The sequence below is a fragment of the Pinus tabuliformis genome, chromosome J, assembly GCF_031772625.1.
Source record: "Pinus tabuliformis cultivar Carrire ecotype Pingquan chromosome J, CPIR1, whole genome shotgun sequence".
Lineage (NCBI taxonomy): Eukaryota > Viridiplantae > Streptophyta > Pinopsida > Pinales > Pinaceae > Pinus > Pinus tabuliformis.
In genome coordinates this window covers 806307790-806324052 of record NC_142295.1, presented here as the reverse complement: position 1 = coordinate 806324052, position 16263 = coordinate 806307790, and the positions used below count along the sequence as shown (strand labels likewise).

Below are 16263 nucleotides of genomic sequence, written 5' to 3'. Positions count from 1 at the left end.
TCGCATCAGTGTCGCCAACATGTTCAAGAGAAGTCATCCAGAGAAGCCACCTGTGTCCCACCCACTACCATACATTATACTCCATTTTTTCATGACCGCCACCCTAAACCGTATATCATCAGATCGTTTTCACCTCCATCAAAATCATTTTCTCCGTTTCGTGTCATTGATGTGGGATTCATTAAGGCCCTACTGTGACGGATCACTTCTTGTCGACATCAGCTCATTATCCAAGAAGTTGGTCTAGGAACACCCCATTCAGTACTTTGAAGCTTGCATGCCTCAATGGCAAGTTTCTCACTTCCGGCGACAGGTTTACATCAATGGCCTTCAACCGAAAGATTTTGCGTGGTGTTCGATGCCAAGTCCTTTATTCACACCACGTGAATTGTACTGCAGTACCTTGAGGATCATTATCATTATCGGTGATTCCTCTCGCGCTTGTTAACAGTTTACATCATTGACTGGTAATCAAGCGATGTCTTTCCATGTTCGACTTCAAAACATTTCTCACATGGATCGACTTGTACTTCGAGTGAAGATCAGACGAGATTGAAGACCCCGGATCTAGTTTCATCCATCCGGGCTGCGATATATATTCAGGGAAATAAAGACATTAAATGTACAAGCACTGCAGCACAGATAATCATCCTACCAAAAGGATGATGGCAGGCGATTGTCTGTCCTATGTACATGAAAATGAATTTATAAAGCTGAGCATGGGAATGCCCGCCTCAGCTAGATCATGAAAAACAATATGAAGATAATGTATTGTATTGTATCTTATTACAGGTCTCCTCCCAGCATTGAAAGAACTTCGGATCCTCATAATAAAGCATTTCACGCGACACCAAAAGGTTAACGACCTCATACTTTAGGGGGCAACTGTTATAGACATTTTTGTGCCTTACAGCTCCAAGCATGAAATGTCCATAAACCAAGGGCTCCTAAGTCCCTAAAAGTGTTGTTCTAACCCCTAAAGGAACAAGGTCAACAAATTACAGCTTCTCCCAGAAGTTCTCCACCAGAAACTGCTAAGAATAAGTCAAAACAGGATCATTTCAGCTGCTCCACTGGCTAGGTGCATTGCATAGCACCTAAACACACTAGCTAGGTGCGTTGCAACGCACCTAAATGCACTATGAGGGTGCGTTGGGCGAGAAATGACAAATGGCAGTGTCATTCCGCGAGGTGGAGAGACAATGGAAGCTTCCAGAATCTTCTCCTATGACACTTGCCTCACTGAATTCGACAAAGGATGAGTAAGAGGCCTTCAGTCTCCAAGTGGAAGCAAGAACTGACAGAGAGAAGACACTAATCAAATCACAAGCTGACTCATCCTCCTTACATACATCTATATATGGATCCCTCATCCCAGAGATCCAGAGGCTGGAATTTTGCACATTGTAAGGAATTGCTGTTGGTTTTGATACAAACATCAGAGTATTGGGTGATTTATGCTTTGTTGGAGGTGAAGAGGGGCTTCTTTGCTGGGAGGTTGATGCTGGGTCAGGAATCATCGGTTGTAACTCCTCCTGGATCTTCTTGTTTATCAATAAAAACTATTTGAGTTTTTCCTCCATGCTTTTGTATCATTGATGCTTGTTACATTTGTATGGTTAACTTAAATCTGATCCTAAGTTGTTTATGAATATAGATCCATGTCTTTGTATAGTGTTCTTCTTCTGTGATCTTACAGGTACTTGGTGAAGCTGGGCAAGTAAGAGAGCAAGTAGCTGGAAGCTGTCAAAGAAGAGAGGGATTGGATCAAAGGATTAGCGCAAGACACAGGTTGGTTCTTTCTATTCCTCTCTATCTATAGTTCATAAAGGAAATACAAAAGTAGTTTTTCTCTATTTGTTTCTAAGGCAACTGTCACACCTTAGTGGGATAGAGCAGTTCTAAATAGACACTTTTCCTGGTAACATACCAATATAATATTTTTCTTGGAAATCACCCAAAATACTCATGTGTGTTTCTAAGTTTTAGGTGTACTTCTTTGTTTTATTAACCAAAATAAATGCACAGGACCAAGTAATGGATTCTAAAAGACATTCTATCTCAAAGTATAATAGTCACATGAAAACCCAATATGATATTTTTCATGGAAATATGAATGTTAAAACCCTTAAAATCACTGTCCCTCTATTATGAACAACTGAGAAATATATATAAGAAAATACACTCATCACATTTTGAAAATGGAAAAATATAAAGTAGTAAACATAACAGAGGAACTTGGTATGTGAATACAGTGATGTAGCCTCAACATAAAGTTCAACCCCATAAATGCTATTAGCAATATACCCTTCAGGGAATTACTCCTCCAAATATTTTTCCTTTAACTTATGCTACAACCACATAAGAAGCTGCATGAGTGCCTTTAGATGATTGGAAACTTGTTCTTAGCAATAAATCTGATTTGGTCCCCTCCTAAAACTTCAATCTCAACCCCACTAATGGTCCACACAATCAAGAAATAAGAGTATGCATACACAAAAAATAAAATGCCACTTCATCTCTAAAACTCCAGGGAGATTCAACCCTCTTTTACAACAATGATTTGGCCCCACACACATAGCTAACTTGTCCATGTGAAGGAGAATATTAGGCCTAGAAAATAGAGAACACAACCATAAATGAGGAGAAACTCATCCCCTCTTAATTTTTTTAACTTGCATCCCACAAGGGAATAAACCCATGACTAGTAAAGGGTTCAATATCTTCTACAAATCTCTTATTCCATGAAAGCATAAAGCTAAAATCTAAGTGATTTCACTCTCAAAACCAACCAGAGTGTCTAGTTTCACCATCAAAGCCAACTATGGGGGCTAGGGTTTCTCAAACCCCAAGCTTCTCTCCCAAAAACTCTTCAAGAGCTCTTTTTCTCAAACACACAAGTGAAAATAATTAGGAGAGAACCCCTAATTTCCATTTCTATAACTCACTTACCTTTTCCCTCCAATTAAAGTATTAAAAACAATTTTCCTTTATTTAATCAAGTGACTTTTATTAACTAATTAAAGCCACTTTTAACCCCCAAAAATTCTTAATTCGCCTCCATGGTCACACCGACCACCTAAAGCCTCTTTTTATCATTCTTCCATGTATATATTTTCACCTTGATTCCAATGATCTATTACACTAAGAGGATTCTCCACGTAATCAAACCAGAACAACACCTTAAGGGTTATTAATTAAAATATGCCCGTTAATAACTTCATTTTATGAAAGTCGTCGGAATGCAACAAAACCAAGGGCAAACCATGCATAACTAATCCTAACGATGAAATATGGTAAGTGATCCCAGCTGGACCCAAAACTCCTCTAAAACCCTTCAAGCCCACCAATGGAGTAGTCCTGCTCCTATAACCAGGCTGACACAAGCTTTTGAAATCCCTCCTAACCAAATCAAAAGGTAATCCAAAATTTGGGGGAATTACATTTTGGCTTGACCTTCCACCATTACTTTGTTGGAAACTATAATGTTCCAAACTTTGATAAATATTGATATATAAAGCGAAATCGATTTACAGCACAAAAATTTTAAACATTTAACAAATACTAATAAAAAATCTAGAAGTAAGAACCAGTTCATCCATTTTATTGATCCAATGGAGAAAGTATAATAGTATGGAGAAATTCACTTGGGCTTGCCTCAATGAAAACTGTGACAGAACCCAGTTGATAAGACAATGATCTCAAATGCTAATAATGACTGCTCTAATGTTTTGCGTTGCCCACAAAACTACATTGTTGGCTAGAAAGGAACTGCTAGAAACCCCACCTCCAGTGCTCAGGAAATGCTACAAAATTAACCCCAAGCTCCTTGACCAAAACCCACAAAAACCCAGAAAGAGTTTGGCCTGATTCCAACATCTCAAAATTGACCTCCAAGAGGCCCTACGCCCTCCAAGACTGCTGAAGCACAAGAACTGTAAAGATACCAACAAAATCCTCCTCTAAGGCTTCAGAAAAGTAGCAATATCCTCCACAAGTGCTTCCCTTAACTCTCCCAACAAATATTTGCCTCAATAGCTTAGACTCCACCTCCCACATGTGCACAATATGCTTCCTTTGTGCTGGCACAGGAAGTGTGAAAGCCACATTGAATAGATTCTCTCTCCTCCAATTCTAAAACTCACCGAAATGGTAGCCAAAAACCTATGCTTACTTTCTGTGATTTCTCCCAACCAATTCTCCTCTAAAAGATGTAACAATCACAACTAGGCCTCCCTTCACTAAGTCCTCAAGAAATACGCACCACCTGGAGATGATGGATGTAACTAATGGAAATCACAATGGAAACCTCCTCTGAAAGAATGTAGATGAACCTCTCTAGGGTGGCACTTGAAGTCCCCTAAAGAAAGGGTGAGCTCTCTGCTTGAAGAACTCTTTCTAAATAGCAAGTGACTCGGCTAAGCAACTTGAGCAACCAAAGAGAAATTTGATATGCCAAAGATGATTAAATGAGGAGAGTTGCCTTCCTTTTATAGATTTAATGGAGCACTTCTCCCTCCATCTTCCCTCCATCGTGGGCCCCTCACTTTAACCATCAACTTCCCCTCTCATGCAAGTTGAACTAGGAGTGTGTATTCTCCTAGTGTGGGTGGCCCCCACATGTAGCTTAACCACACAAAAATAACTTATACTAAAGTCTAAGCCTCCTAATAAAATAGAATGGGGCCCATCACCTCCAAAATTGGCCCCAAAATGTAGTGATTAATTCAGCTCCAAATTAATTTAGGAAGGGACATTACAGTCCTCTGCTCCCAAATGTTGCTTATCCCCAAGCAACTTCAATGATGGATCCTCAAGTATGTGCTCACCCTCCTAAGTAGCATCCTCTTTTGGTACGCTCTTCCAATGCACCAAGTATTCTTTGATTATTCTGCTTCTGAGCTTCCTTTCCCTATTCTCCAAGGTGGCCTCCAATTCTAAAATTAGGTGCAACTTATCATCAAGTGGAGGCAATTCCACAACTATTGTAACCTGTTGGCCCAACACCCTCTTGAGACATGAAACATGGAAAATATTGTGGATACTGCTCCCTGGTGGTAGCTCCAACTCATAAGCCACCTCTCCAACCCCCCTGATCACCCTGTAAGGCCCAAAAAATCTCGGTTGCAACTTTTCGGCCCCTTTCTGTTTCAGAGTGGACTGCCTGTATGGCTACAATCAAAGGTACACCAAGTCCCCTTCCTCGAAATGCCTCTCCACTTGATTCTTGTCAACATACATCTTCTACATATTCTGGGCTGTTTGCAAGTTATCCTTAAGAGCCTTGAGGATATCTTGGCTCTCTAGGATCCAATCTTTGGCCTTTGGGGCTCTGCTGTCTCCAAAAACAATGTCAGCAAAATAAAAAGCATCATAACCATATAGAGCAAGGAAAGGAGTCATACCAATGGACATATGATGTGTTGTGTTGTAACAATACTCTCCCAAATGTAGCCATCGAATCTAAGCCCTCTACTACCCTGTCACATAGTTCCTGAGATATCCTTCTAACCACTAGTTCACCCTCTTTGTTTGGTCGTCGATCTGTGGATGATAATTGGTACTGGGGGTGAGATTGGTTCCAACTAGCTTGAAAATCTCTTGCCAAAATCCCCCCATGAATCAGCTATCTCAGTCACTGACTATAGTCTTAGGGAGTCTATGTAGGTGAAAAACCTCCCTAAAGAACAACCCTGCCACCTGTGAAGCTGAATATCATGCCAGAATGGAAAATAAATCTGCAAACTTGGTCAGTCGGTCGATCACCACAAAAATAAATCCTTCCCCTACACTGAGGGAAGTCCGGTGATGAAGTCCATAGAGATACTCGATGAAGTCCATAGAGATACTCTCCCATTTCCCTTCAGGGATGGGAAGAGGATGCAATAGTCCTAGTGGATGGTTCAACTCCCCTTTGTTCCTTTGACAAGCCTCGCACTCCTTCACATGTCTCAACACGTCCCCTTTGAGGCCCTTCCAGGTGAAGCACTCTCTCATTGCCATATCGGTCTTCTCAAACCCCTAGTGTCTAGACAAAGGAGAATCATGAGTTGCACATAGGATGTGCTCCCTCAATTAGGACCCTAAAACCAAGAATATGCACCATTTGTAGTATATAACCTCATCCATCAACCTATAGCACTCATCTACATAGCTTCCATCCAATATCTCGCATGCCCGACCATCCTTGGAGTACTCTACTAATAGTTGTGTCTTCCAATCATGGCAAATTCTCATGAGTGAAAGTCCTACGGGTCTCTTAGATAGTGCATATGCCACCACATTGTGCTTTCCTCACACACACTCAATATTAAAATTATAGGTCTACACCTTGCTGACCTATCTTTGTTGTCTATCATTGAAGCATTGTTTCCCCATGAAGTGGCGAAGATTGTTGTGATCCGTCTTCACCCGAAATCGGTTTCCCATCAAGTATTGTCTAAAATTAGAGAATACATGCATTATGACCAACATCTCCTTGTCGTATATGGAACACAACCTCTCATGTGGTAGGATATTTTGTCTCTCAAAAGAAATGGGGTGCCCTCATTGGGACAAGACTGCTCCAATCCCCTCACCCGATGCATCACACTCGAATGTGAAAGGCTGTGTGAAATATGAGAGTGCTAATAATGGGAAACAACTCAACACCTCCTTGATGTAGTGAAATGTTGTCTGAGCCCCATCTGTCCATGAAAAATCCCCCTTCTTAGTCAATTCAGTAAAGGGTGTTGGCAACTATGAGAAGCCCTTAACGAAATTCTGATAATAAGTACAAATGCCCAAGAATCCTCTCAACGCTATCACATCTCTAGGCTCTGGCCAATCCTGAATGGCCTTGATCTTCTCCTTGTGCACCTTGACCCCATTTGTGCCTATGATGTGTCCAAAGTAGAGCATGTATGTCATCCCAAACTCACACTTGGACATCTTGGCGTAGAACTACTGCTCCTCCAAGATACACAACATTGTCTCTAGATGTTGCAGGTACTCCTCCCGTGTCGTGTTGTAGATCAAGATGTCATGAAAGAACACTAGTACAAATCTCCTCATCTGAACTTTGAACACATGGTTCATGCATGATTGAAAGATAGCAGGTGCATTGGTCAACCCAAAAGGCATGACCAAGAACTCAAAATTCCCATAATGACACCTGAAGGCTGTCTTCGAAATATCCTGCTCCCTCACTCGAATCTAATGATACCCAGACCCAAAATCTATCTTAGAGAAGTACTTGGATCCTCTAAGTTTGTCCACAAACTCATCAATACGTGGAATGGGATACCAGTTCTTCAATGTCTTCATGTTGAGGGTCCTCTAGTCAATGCAAATGCAGAGAGTCCCATCCTTCTTCTTCACCAACACGAATGAAGAAGCAAATGGAATAGAAATTGGTATGATGTGGCCCAATGCCAATATCTCCTTGATGGCCCTCTCAATATCATCCTTATATGCTTTGGGATGCCTATAGGGTGTAGGAATGACTGTCTGCACAGCAAGATCCAGTTCTATAGTGTGCTCGAAATCCCTGTCAGGTGGTTGTCCTGGTGGTATGTCTAAAAAAACTACCGGATATCTATCCAGTATCACCTGTATGTCTGGATGTGGTGGCTTGGAATTTCCCCCAACATTTAAAATCCTCATCTCTACTACCCATGCTATGTCTCCATGACTCAAATCAACCTCCATCCTATGGGCTGAAACTATCTGTGGAGGATATGAATGCATGCTTGGAAGAACCACATGCTTACCATTTAGCCCAGTAAACTCCATCAGTAGCTGCTTCCAATTGGTGGTAACTCAACTAAGGGAATACAACCATTAGACACCCATCACCACATTGGTGTCTGTTACATCCACCATGATGAAGTGGTTTGTCATCGAATAGTTCCCCATGGTCACTTTCAGAGCGAGAACATATTGAGTGCACTGCATAGTCCTGTCTCCTCGTACTAGAACTTAAAAGCCCTCAAAATCTACAGTGGTGATGCGCCTCCTCTAGACCATATGAGCATCAATAAAATTCTGGGTGGCCCCACTATCTACTGAAACTAAGACATGATGCCCTTACTCTATACCTCTGATCCTCATGGTAAAAAATTTGGGAATCCCACACAAATAAGCTAGGACTCCCCCATCTGGTGCAAAATATGCCCCCCCATGCGGTCGTGGTTGTGGTGGTCCCATCTTTGTTGGATCCTCGCTGTCTCCACCACCAAGCTCCAACTCCACTTCATCCTCCTGATCTACTGAAACTATGACATGATGCCCTTGCACTGTACCTTTGATCCTCATGGTAAAAAATTTGGGAATCCCAAACAAATAAGTTAGGACTCCCCCATCTGGAGCAACATATGCTCCCCCTTGCGATCGTGGTTGTGGGGGTCCCCTCTTTGTTGGATCCTCGCTATCTCCACCACCAAGCTCCAACTCCACCTCATCCTCCTGATTGCTATTCAAGAAGACCTTAATTTAATGAGACTTTCCTGTTGTTCACCAATGGCTTGGTGCCCATGGCTCTCAACATGTAAAACAAAATTTCCTCCTTTTGAGGTCTCTCCTAGTCTCGTCATCCAACTGTCCCCGCCCTTGTGTTGCTCTCTGTGTGGTGGGTGCTCTAGTGTCACTTCCCTTCTGAGGGTAGGGTGTGTGTGGAGGAAATGATTCCTGGGTCTTAGGGATGGCCCCTTGTAAATCTCTCGTATAAGTCACTGCCTCTAGAAGAGTAGATGGTTTTCATGACTTCACTAGTCCCCGAAGTGGCTCTATCAACCCCTCCAAAAATTTGTATAGTCTCCTAGCATCTGAAAAATTTGGAAGCATGATTGATACCCTTAGGAACTTTGAAATATAATGCGAGATGTCTTGTCTGCCTGAGTTGGGTCAACTCCCTAAAGTAAGCCTTTGTTTCCCTCCGATTAAAACGCTTGACTACTCTTCGTGTGAAGACCTCATAGGAGGTCACTTTGGCATGCCCCAGAGTGGGAAAGCCATGAAACCACCATTCATGTTCCTCCCCCTCCAAATGTAATGTGGCAATTTTAATGGCCTCTACCTCAGTCACCTTGTTGAGATGGAAATATGTGTCTGGCTTCTCCACCCAAGCACATGCACACTTGGTAGTGCCATCATAGGTGGGAAATTACATCTTCCTAATGGTGTGCTACAACTCATAGTTATGCATACCATGGGATCCATATCCCTTCCCCTTCTTATTCTGTTTGAGCTAGAAAAAGTCTCTGAAAAATAGTGCCTCCTTGAAATCTTCTCCCATGGACTGCCACTCCCTGAAATTCTCCCCCATATGTGATTGATCCTCAACTCCACCCAGTTCACCTTGTGCCAAAGTTAAGAAATAAGGTAGAGTGGCTCAATTTGGCCCACTCGATGATGGAGGCTATGAAGTGGTGAAAGATGATCAAGCTGTTGAGATGCCCTTGAAGTCTCTCCAAATAGAAATTCCCGGTGAGTGATCCGCTCCTGGTTCTGCATTTTGATCTCATCCAATATCTCCTTCTGCCCCTTTGTTAAATTGCTCAGAGCCTTCAAGAGACTGTCAAAGGCAAACTCTTCTCTGCTCTTGGGCTCCCCCATGTATTTTGTTACCACTACCTTCCCACAGTCCTCTGTGTATGGAGTGATCTCTAACTCCCTCTCCCTGCTCCGGTACCATTGCCTCTTGTAAGTAATATTTTGTCGGTCCTCCTAACTCATAGAAAAAATCCCCACAGCTGGGCCAAGATATGAGCTCTGATACCAATGTAATGTTCCAAACTTGGAAAAACAATGATATATAAATAAAAATTGATTTACAACACATAAATTTTAAATATTCAAAAAATACTCATAAAAACTCCAGAAGTAAGAACCAACTGAGCCATTTTATTAATCCAATGGAGCAAGTACAATATTATGGAGAAATTCACCTGGGCTTGCCTCAATGGCAAGGATGACATAAACCAAGTGATAAGACAATAATCTCAAATGATGATAATGACTGCTCCTCTAATGCTCTGTGATTCTTAGAAAACTACACCGCTGGTTGGAAAGGAACTACTAGAAACCCCACCTGCCATGCTCAAAAAATGCTACAAAATTATCCCCAAGCACCTTGACCAAAAATCACAAAAACCCAGAAAGAGTTTGGTCTTATACCAACCTCCCAAAATCGACCTCCAAGAGGCCCTATGCCCTCCAAGACCGCTGAAGCACACAACCTGCAAAGGTACCGACAAAATCCTCCTCCAAGGCTCCAGAAAAGTAGCAATCTCCTCCACAAGTGCTTCCCTTACCTCTCCAGAACAAAGATCAACCTCAATAGCTGAGACTCCACCTCCCATGTATGCACAATATGCTTCCTCTATGCTAGCCTAGGAAGTGCGAAAGTCACACTGAATAGAACCTCTCTCCTCTAGCTCCAAAACTCACCAAAATGGCAGCCAAACACCTATGCCTCCTTTCCATAATTTCTCCCAGCCAAAGCTCCTCTAGAAGATATCACAATCACAACTTGACCTCCCTTCACTACATCCTCCAGAAATGTGCAACCCCTAGAGAGGATGGGTGAAACTACTAGAAATCACAATGGAAACCTCCTCTGAAAGAATTTAGATGAAGCTCTCTAGGGTGGCACTCGAAGGCCCCCAAAAAAAGGGTGAGCTCTCTGCTTGAAGAACTCTTGCTAAGCAACTCGTGACTCAACTAAGAAACTCAAGCAACCAAAGAGAAATTCGATATTGCAAAGGTGATGAAATGAGGAGAGTTTCCTTCCTTTTATAGATTTCGTGGAGCACTTTTCCCTCTATTTTCCCTCCATCATGGGCCCCTCACTTTAACCATAGAATTCCCCTCTCATGGAATTTAAACTAAGGAGTGCGTATTCTCCTAGTGTGGGTGGTCCCCATGTGTAACTTAACCACACCATAATAACTTCTACTAAAGTCTGAGCCTCCTAATAAAATCAAATGGGCCCCATTTCCTCCAAAAATGGCCCCAAAATGTAGTGATTAATTTTGTTCCAAATTAATTTAGGAAGGGACATTACAACAACTATGGCTAGCAAGAAACAAAATAATCTTTAACAATAAAAAGCTAGAGAAAATAAATATTCTTTCCAAATTTTGGGGCCTCACAACTGAAGCTATATTCTCAAAAGGAAACAACAAATTTGATCATCAAAGTTTTCAGGGGGTAGAGACTCAATGGTTTCAATTCATCCTAGAGAAAACTCCTCAAATCGCCCAAAATCCTCCTAAAATCTCTCTCCTTCTCCAAAACTGGAAATTAGATTGAAGGACAATGATTTTAAGATATGGTTGAAAGAGAATAAATGGGCCTACCTTTTCTTCGATGGTGCCTCAAAAAATGATGTGAGGAGATCAGCGGTTGGGGGAGTCATAATTGTTGAAGAATCTAGGGAAAAGTGGTGTAGTGTGATTCTTCGTTACTTGATAACAATTTGTGGAGTCTTTTTACTTTTCTTGTTAGATTAGTCTTCTTCTTCTTCTTATTAAGCATATGTGCGTACTTCATCAAACTGCTTCCAAAACATGAAAACAAGAACACAAGATGTTGGCTCTCTGCCTGGGCCAAAACCTCTCTTATCTTGAGAGGAAAACCCTTTTGCGAATTTCTCTTATTGAAGCTTCTATTTATTAATGCCAAACCCTAGACCCTTGGCAATAATATCCTCCAAGCACAAGTCAAGTCTTCCTTCCTTTCTGCACCTTATATCCCGACACTTCTTCCGGCACTTTTTTTCTCGGCACTTCGTCCTCCTTCTTCCAACACTTCATTCTCTTACTATGATCATTGTCTAGAGATAGTTCTTCTTTGAGTGGCTCTTCTAGATGAGGTGTTCCTCTTCTATCCCTTGCTCAAGTATACTTTAACTTTGACCAACCGAGACCCTTCTTGAGTGTATGAATGTTCTGCTGTTCTACTTCCTTAGTTTCTTGCACATGTGGGAGGATTACTAGGTGTTATATGCTCTTCTCTCATTCGCTTGAGTGTATTTCTTCTATGCCAGAGTAGGAGGCCTTGCAGGAAAAGTTTTAGCTCCAAACAAAGATAGATGAGTGTCTATGGATTGCTGCTGTCCTAGCCATAGGGACAACCCTTTGTTTTCCTCATACGTGTGATTGCAGTAGCCCTAGAACATACCCCTAACTTCGGTGGTATACCCTTCCTCTTCACTGCCCTTAGATACCCTCTTCCTTCATTCTTTCTTCCTTTTACCCTTCATATATTTCAGAGATCATTGAGTGTGTTATGGAGGAGTGGACAACCTCTATATATAGAGGTTTGTCCCTCCATTTAGGCCCACTAGTCACCTTGCTTGTAGGCCGATTTGAGGATTGCTAGGAGGCTAATTTGTTGAGTAGACTTAAGATAGTTTCCATGACGGTGTATCATGCTTGAAGGAGATTCTTGAAGGTTCCATTGCATAGGAGTTGACTTGAATTTGCTTGGAGGTTTTCCCTTTGACTTTAATATATATTTATACATGGTGTAACATGCCCATAAGGCCTTCAACATTTCCTTTTGACTATTTGACTCACCTATAGCACTTTGACATGTGATATACCTACTTCAATGAGCAAGAAACTCATTGAAATATATTATAAAAATAATATTTCTTTTCTTGAATAAGTACAAATATCAAAAGTACATTTCTGAAGACCGAACCTAGTTACATTTCCTTCAACACTTCCTCTTAACTAGGGAGGTATTCATACAACATTACAAGGTGTTTGGCTATTATCAATCTTGAAGAATTCATAGCAGAGAAACGAGATTTGCAATCCATCTGATATAGCATCATATCCATCAGAATTGTCATAGTGCAAGGCCTTGACTAACAACTCCATCTCTTTACAAGACCATGAGCTACAACGTTTGCGAGCCCAATGATTTATAGACACCTTCATCATTGTATCTCAAGGTACATACCCACCCGGGTGTTCATTGAGTATGACCTTCTAGGACTATTCTTATCTTGGGTAATCAACCCTCAAAGAATATTGGTCCTCTTGCCTACTCTTGTCTTAGATTCCCTACACATCCTCAAATAGTATCAAATGCCAGATGATTACCCAATCCTTCCATTATTTCTTCAGAGAAGAATGTAGTGTCTATCTTGTGTCAACATTTCCATTCATGGCCTTCATCTAGACTTACGACTGTTAGTCCTGGTCTAGTGCATGACCCATGAAATGGAAAACACAATTGTCACTCCTTTGTAATCAGGGGTGATTCAAAACTCCCTCTTGATCAAGGACCTATCAGAGCTCCCTCTTAACTAGGGACTGTTTCATTCATTAACAACTTCTTCTTCGGGTGTCCTTCAGCTACTTGGTCTTCTTCCTTTCTTTGATGTCATGAAGTCTTTGTTTGGACTTCTTCTAGGCAGGGCACCATCCATCGATCACTTTCCTTCCTGGTTTGTCATGTCATTTCTTCCTTCGTGGAAAGTGGCATTCATGTCATACATTAGGTTTTCTTGTCATCTTGGCTACTCCTTTGTCATCTTGTCCATGCTTCGACCTAGTAGCCCATTATGACTTCATCCTGATATTGCTTCAAAATTTCTTTTTCTTTTTCTGGATGGATTATTCCTCACGACATCTTTGTAGACTAGAATCAATTATCTTCATCTTTCATATCTCCAAGGCCTTCATAGGTGTCAAGGGTCCTTTCTTTCTTAGTAAGAGTTGTCCTGCCATCTTTCAGGAGATATCTTCAAAGTTTTTTGTCAGATAGTGATTCTCGGTGATCATGGTGTTCTTCACATTCTTGATCTCTTTCTTCATTTTCTTTTTCTCAGATAGATAGGTCAACCATCTCATGCTTCTTGTGAGAGAATTTCTTCTTTCTTCATAGTCAGCAATCATATACTCCTTATGTGAGGATATTCATTTGTAGACCTTCATTGCATTGTAGTACATGCCTTTGAGCATGTTCTTGGTCAAAGAGATTCTTTGATACTTGATCATGTTATAGAAATATACCCATGACTCAATAATATACAAATGATAACATGACTAAACTTTGATGCATACATACCTCATCTTGATTCTCCTTTGATCATCTTAGCTTTAGTTGGTTTTCCTTGGTGTGGCCCTTCCCGCTTCATCTTAGCTTGCCTGCATATCATCCTTTTCTTGAATCCCATGAATGGGATTCCCAATGAGACATCTGCTCTGGTCCATGAACCTTCTTTTGAATATTCCATCATAGGATCTTAAAGACCCTTCTCTTGCAAATGTTTCCATTATTTTTTATGATAGAGGTCTTCTAAGATTCTCAATCATGATCAATTTTCCTTTCGTCATGGATGAGGTCCTATACTAGGTATTCTTCTTCTATATGAATATCTTGAGCTATATCTGCCATGCTCGTAATTCTAGAAAATATTTCTACTCATGCATTTTTGTTCTGATCATCAATGCTACATCTTCATGAGTATCTAGAACTCTATGTGCATCATGCTTCTAGATTCTAGAGGGTGTTTCTAGCCATGCAATTTTAATATATTCCTAAATGCTCCTATCTTACTCAAAAATTTGAAAGAAGTCTAGAAGTAAAGAATTTGACCTATTCATAGTAGAGATCCGGAGGATCTTCCTTCTTGTTGGGAGCGGGATCCCCCAAGGGTAGTTTTGGGGCTAAAAGCCCATGTTTAAGTCAATTTTTGTAATATTATTGTAAAGACTCTACATTTTGTGGTTGCAGAGCGTGAAGGTGTTATGTGTCATAAAGGGTAGTCCGCCCTTAGTCTGTAAAGTAAAGTCAGCTGTAAGATATCTACCCATGGTCTGCGGACCATGGGATTGTATATAAAGAGCTAAGCTCTAAGTAGATAGAATGGCAGAACATGTAATAGAGTGATAGCTTTGAAGAAAAAGTCTAAGTCTTGGGTCGTAGCGTAGATAGAGGCTCTGCAGCTGAGTGTGTAGAGGCCTAGGGTAGAAGTCCGCAACTGAGTGCGTGGATCCCTGCAGCTATGTGTGCAGGGTGGACAGAGTCTGTAACACTTGGAAGATATTAATAAAATGAGTTATTCTGGAATTTTTGTGTCTTTGTTCTGTTGATGTGTTTGGATATTTTATACATGAATTTCCTTTATTATGCTTATATGATGCATGAATGAATGCAATTACATTGAATAATTGAACGCAATTACAAATATCTGCTTATGCGGTGTTAACTTTAAGTATTTGATGAGATAAGAAAATCACTTAGAATAATTGAGGAATCTACACGGCTCGCTACCATAAAAGCATGAAAGTACCTGAGCTACAGTTGAGAGCTATGCAAAGGTCGATCGTATACTTTCACGAAGGTATTGAGGGTTGAAATAGAGGGCTTGTCTTGCAAGCCCTAAAGCGAATCCACCTGCACGAAGGCAGGGATAGAAGAAACCAATGACATCATAAACATCTTAGGGTGTGGAAACTTGGTTCCAGCATCCCCCCATATTGTTTCGGGTGAGACTTCGGTCCGCACTCCGTGGGCTGATGCCGAAAGGGCCAGTAGTGTAGGGATTTGTTTGGCTAATTAGCACTGAACCTGGGTTAGGCCCCCTCAAGCCAAAAAATGGTTCGGTTGCCGAGACCAAAATATGCATAAGAGATGTGTGATGTTGTATCGCTAGAATCCAACTAAGAAGGAGAACGAAGATTGGTTGGATAGGAAGATCCACGAATTCGCGACGCAAGAGAAAAGAAACCTGCGACTAGCAAAGGAACAATGGTTGGACAGATACCTATATATAGAGATCCACGAATTCACGACGCAGGAGAAAAGAAACTCGTACTAACAAAGGAACAACGGTTGGACAAATACCTATATATAGAGATCCACGAGATATTTTTCTGATCCTTCCCTATTGAGCTATACGAGTGGATTTTGAAGCTAGTAGATAGCCAAGGAAGGTGGAAACATGACGGTCCTATTGTGTGGACCTTGGAGCTAGTGTGAAGGTTGGAAGAATCAGAGGATAAGATGGCTCACACTGTCGATCATTGGCTCGATCGCGTCATAGGAGGATTTGTGACTGAATTCGCGGTCGACGCCTTAGTTAGCTATAGCGAGGCAGAGTGACGCTTTTTCAAAGGACCACGAGGTAAGTACGTAAATTTTTTGAATACTTGGATTAAAATGCTGTTGTGCAAAAAACGGGTTATGAAGCTACCTTGATGTTCAGGACTATGCGAAGCAGAAAAACTTATAGAAATGAAGGAAAAAAGAGTATGGAGTATA

The 16263-nt window shown here is 41.2% G+C and overlaps 1 protein-coding gene across 1 annotated transcript; it reads right to left on the bottom strand.

The window, feature by feature from the left end:
• Nucleotides 1-7317: 7317 nt before the first annotated feature.
• LOC149229159 (uncharacterized) lies at nucleotides 7318-7773 on the bottom strand. The gene has a single exon (XM_089380966.1). It carries the CDS (start codon nucleotides 7771-7773, stop codon nucleotides 7318-7320), a length of 456 nt encoding a protein of 151 aa, XP_089237092.1.
• Between the last annotated feature and the right edge of the window lie 8490 nt (nucleotides 7774-16263).

Bases quoted from the DNA above. Each gene is read 5' to 3' on its own strand.
- LOC149229159 (XM_089380966.1), bottom strand. From the start codon at position 7,773: ATGGAGTTTACTGGGCTAAATGGTAAGCATGTGGTTCTTCCAAGCATG.